Source organism: Nelusetta ayraudi, unplaced genomic scaffold, assembly GCF_046127955.1.
Source record: "Nelusetta ayraudi isolate G7.1 ecotype Tasmania unplaced genomic scaffold, CSIRO-AGI_Nayr_v1 ptg000001l, whole genome shotgun sequence".
In the NCBI taxonomy this organism is placed as follows: domain Eukaryota; kingdom Metazoa; phylum Chordata; class Actinopteri; order Tetraodontiformes; family Monacanthidae; genus Nelusetta; species Nelusetta ayraudi.
This window is the reverse complement of record NW_027466051.1, coordinates 55,001-59,031: the sequence shown is the minus strand read 5'-3', so window position 1 is coordinate 59,031 and position 4,031 is coordinate 55,001. Positions and strand designations below refer to the sequence as shown.

Sequence of the window (4,031 nt, the reverse complement as noted above, 5' to 3'; positions counted from 1 at the left end):
ACTGTTCCCCCTTCCCCATTGAGGTCTGTCACAGTCAGAGCCAATTATAAAGCTGTTGGTGGTTATACTATAAATTATGTTGGGGCACCTGCCCCTCTAATGGTCTCTGCACGGCCCTGCAAATGACAATGATGTGTGGCTTGAATAACAAACCTTGTAATTTCTTGCTGCACAGTTACATTTCTAGGGGCCGGGGCGGCCTGCTCTGTCTCCTGCCTGGTGGGCCTTGTTGAGCCGTTTGGGGTCAAAGTGTCGAGTAGGATAGACACAAGGTTTCTGGCTGCTGAATCAAGTGTATCATGACTCTAAATCTCTGATTGGTTGGTTTTGTGGCACAATTGTAACATGAGTGTCAAGTTGAGTGGGCAGAGAGGACAACCCGAGCGTGTGGAGAGAGAAAAAGAGGTTGAGCGAGCGCAGCGGGCTGTTTCTGCACCATGGAATGGTTTGTGAGAGAACATTACGAAAAAAAAAACATGCAAAGACATTTATGGAGCACAGAATCGATTTTTGTTTGCTCAAGTGTAATTTCATTTTGAAATATAATTGATGTGCTTGCAAAATATATATTTTATGTGCTCAAAATTTCTAATTGTGTGCTTAGAATATATAATTACTCGCTCAATATAGTGAGTCAAATATAATTCCATATGAGTAAAAACAGTGCCCTTTATTGAGTGATCGCACACTCAGCATTTATAGAACAGTGCCCTGTGTTTGAGTGAGCACCGTCTCTGCCTTGTCTTTATTGACCACTACCTGGACTCATGAGCACTTACCAAAGTGCCATTTCCAGTCTGGCCATTTCATCGGCTTATCAAACGAAACGTTTGCTAGGGTGTTAAACTTCGCCATGTCACGTTGTCTTCTGTCTTTGTTTCTTTGTGTGTTGAAATACATCTGACAGACAATAGAATGATTGAGGGAAGGCTTCTCTCTGTTTAACTCAGCTTTATTACTGCTTTCAACATACAACTTTCTTACGACATAGATCTCAACATTCAACAAGCTTAGGGTTTTTCCTGATTAACTGCAAAGCCTTATACATGCTGCATAAAGTGTCACCGTCGCAAATCTGCCTTGACAATCAACATTGCTCCATATGCGTACATATGTTTTTCATCCAGATGTGGCTGTAGCCCTACCCAGCTGCAGCAAGCTTGTTTCCACTCAGAACAACAAACATACAACAGTAGCTCGGCGGTGATCACATGACTCACAAAGGCTATTTTGGTTGATTCAGTCAAAGAAATTATTCACAAAACATTTTAGTCTGTTGACGGGGGGGGAGATGTCTCAAGTCTGTCGACGGGGGGCTGTCACCGAAATATACGGGACAAAGTGAAGTGCGTCCTGTATCAGTTCATTACGGGACAGGTTTTTTAGTTGCCAAATATGGGACAATCGCGTATTTTACGGGAGTAGACCACAGGCAGAAATCAAATGAGGTTTTGTCATTTTCCCTAAATAACGGGACAAATTGTGTCCCGGGAGAGATTTTATTTTTCCCAGGACAGGTGGTGAAAAAAGAGAACAATTCTGGGAAAAACGGGACGGGTGGCAACACTACTACTACTACTACTACTATTGATGATGATGATGATGATGATGATGATGATGATGATGACGGAGGAGTTTCGTCTCGATCACAGCCCGTTGTGACAACACCAGAGGGATTTGGGGGCGGTGTAGGTACAGAATGTGTCCGGGGCTGTGGAATGTGTCCGGTCTCCTAAGGGAACTCTATTAGGACAAACTACATTGCGGTAGTAAATACATCTATGATCGTGTTATATACAATAGAGGTACGAACGAACGAACAAACTAGTAGTTCGTTTTTCCGTCTGGTCGTTCTACCGTGATGCAGTTTGACATTGTAGAGTTGCCGTATGTGATGTCATCGGCAGTCGCCAGACGCCCGGCCACATACGGCAACTCGATTACGACAAACTACATCAGTGTAGTATAGTAAAGCGCGGTAGTGTAACTACCGCGCTTTACTATACTACACTACTAACTAACTAACTAACTAACTAAATATGTATATGTATATATATATATATATATATATATATACATAAGTACATGTATATACACAGTAGAAAATGTGTGTGTGTGTGACAAACAAGTATATGACTATGCTCTTCACTGTAATCTGTAATTTGATTGAATCTAAAGTCAATTTAAAAAAACAAAGTGCATTAACGAAATCAATAAAAAAAAAAATCAATTCAAAGAAAAGTATTAAGAAAGCATTTGTATTATTCTTTTTAACATTTTTATTTGCTAATACGTGAATTTGCCTGTACATACATTACAGAGCAATACAACATTAGTGATATGATGCAGAAACCTTTTCCTGGGTTCTCCTTGCGCCGAAATGACCTGCGTTGTCATGGCACTCAGGTAACATGCGACTGCAGCTAGTTTCATTAAATTTAACTGCATTTTGTTCAAGAGAAAATAAAATCTAAAGATTACTTACCATTGATCAAGTACTTTTTTGACTATCTCCGAATACCCTTTTTCTGCTGTCCACATTATTGGATTTAATAGTGTGTGTGTGTGATATGTATTGTGTAAAATGTAGTGTTTTAATTCAGTGTAGAACATGTCATTCTCCACTGTCTCACTCTCCATTATTCGCTCTATTTTTATTTACATAGTTTCCCGCTTTTTCGATTAATTCATTCAATTACCGACCGCAATGTCGTTTGTCTTAAAAGAGTTGCCGTACAAATCCGCGCTCTGGACAAACCGAGATGTAGTTTGTCCTAATAGAGTTGCTGTAGGAGCCCGGACACATTCCACAGCCCCGGACACATTCTGTACCTACAGCTGAAACGTGTGCGCTGAGATGTTGGTGATATGCTGCCACCTGCTGGAGGACTTTGTTATCACGCTCCTGGACAAGAAATCTCAATAAGTCACAAAACAAGACGATGAGTCGAATGTGACGTCATTGTTTTTGTCGGTCCCCAGAAGTCGGTTCCACGCGGGACATTATTTCGTATAAACCGTCACAATAATAAAAAAAATATGTCATAAAGTATATATATATATATATATATATATATATATATATATATATATATATATATATATGTATATATATATACATATATATATATATATATATATATATATATATATATATATATATATATATATATATATATATATATATATATATATATATATATATATATATATATATATATATATATGTATATATATGTATATATATATATATATATGTATATATATATATATATATATATATATATGTATATATATATGTATATATATATATATATATATATATATATGTATATATATATATATATATATATATATATATATATATATATATATATATATATATATGTATGTATATATATATATATATATATATATATATATATATATATATATATATATATATGTATGTATATACATATATATATATATATATATATGTATATATATATATATATATATATATATATATATATATATATATATATATATATATATATATATATATATATATATATCGTCAGATTGTTTGTTTCCCAAACAATCTGACGCTTTTTATTTTTATTTCTGACGCTTTTTATTTTTATTTTGGAGGCCCGGACCGGAAGTGAGAGTGGTTTACGCTGACTTTGCTCCCGTCAGTTAAACAGATAACGTAAGGCTATGAGATCCCTTGCAGTCATATCTTGCAGGACTTGAGCAGCTCGTGATGCCTCGCAGGCTGCTGCTGGTGTCCAACTCGACGCTGCACGGTAGCGGATACCTGGACCACTGCCAGTCCTGCGTCAGCGCCTTCTTCGGCAGGTGAGTCCGATCCCGTCCGGTCGGGTCCGGTTTGGCAACCTGACCCACAACCTCCTTAACGCCGTTTTGGGGTTTGACGTCACGGCCCGCGGAACTCACGTGACTCTCAGTCAGCTGATCCAAAGTTCTGCGGTTTAGTTTGGAAGTTTATTGAATGTTTCTAATGTTTTAACGATGCGTCCAAGTGG

General features: G+C 37.1%; 1 protein-coding gene across 2 annotated transcripts in view; it reads left to right on the top strand.

Annotated features, from left to right (window-relative positions):
* The first annotated feature begins 3,676 nt into the window (after positions 1-3,676).
* LOC142889847 (alpha-aspartyl dipeptidase) overlaps positions 3,677-4,031 on the top strand; it is a 6,220-nt gene continuing 5,865 nt past the window's right edge. Inside the window, exon 1 of one of the 2 annotated variants that reach the window (XR_012928467.1) lies at positions 3,677-3,843. Coding sequence is in view for 1 of the 2 variants with exons in the window: in XM_076032457.1 (XP_075888572.1) it covers positions 3,749-3,843 (95 nt within the window). In the remaining variant the exon portion in view is untranslated. The remainder of the gene's footprint in view (positions 3,844-4,031) is intronic. The other variant, XM_076032457.1, reaches the window with a different exon arrangement.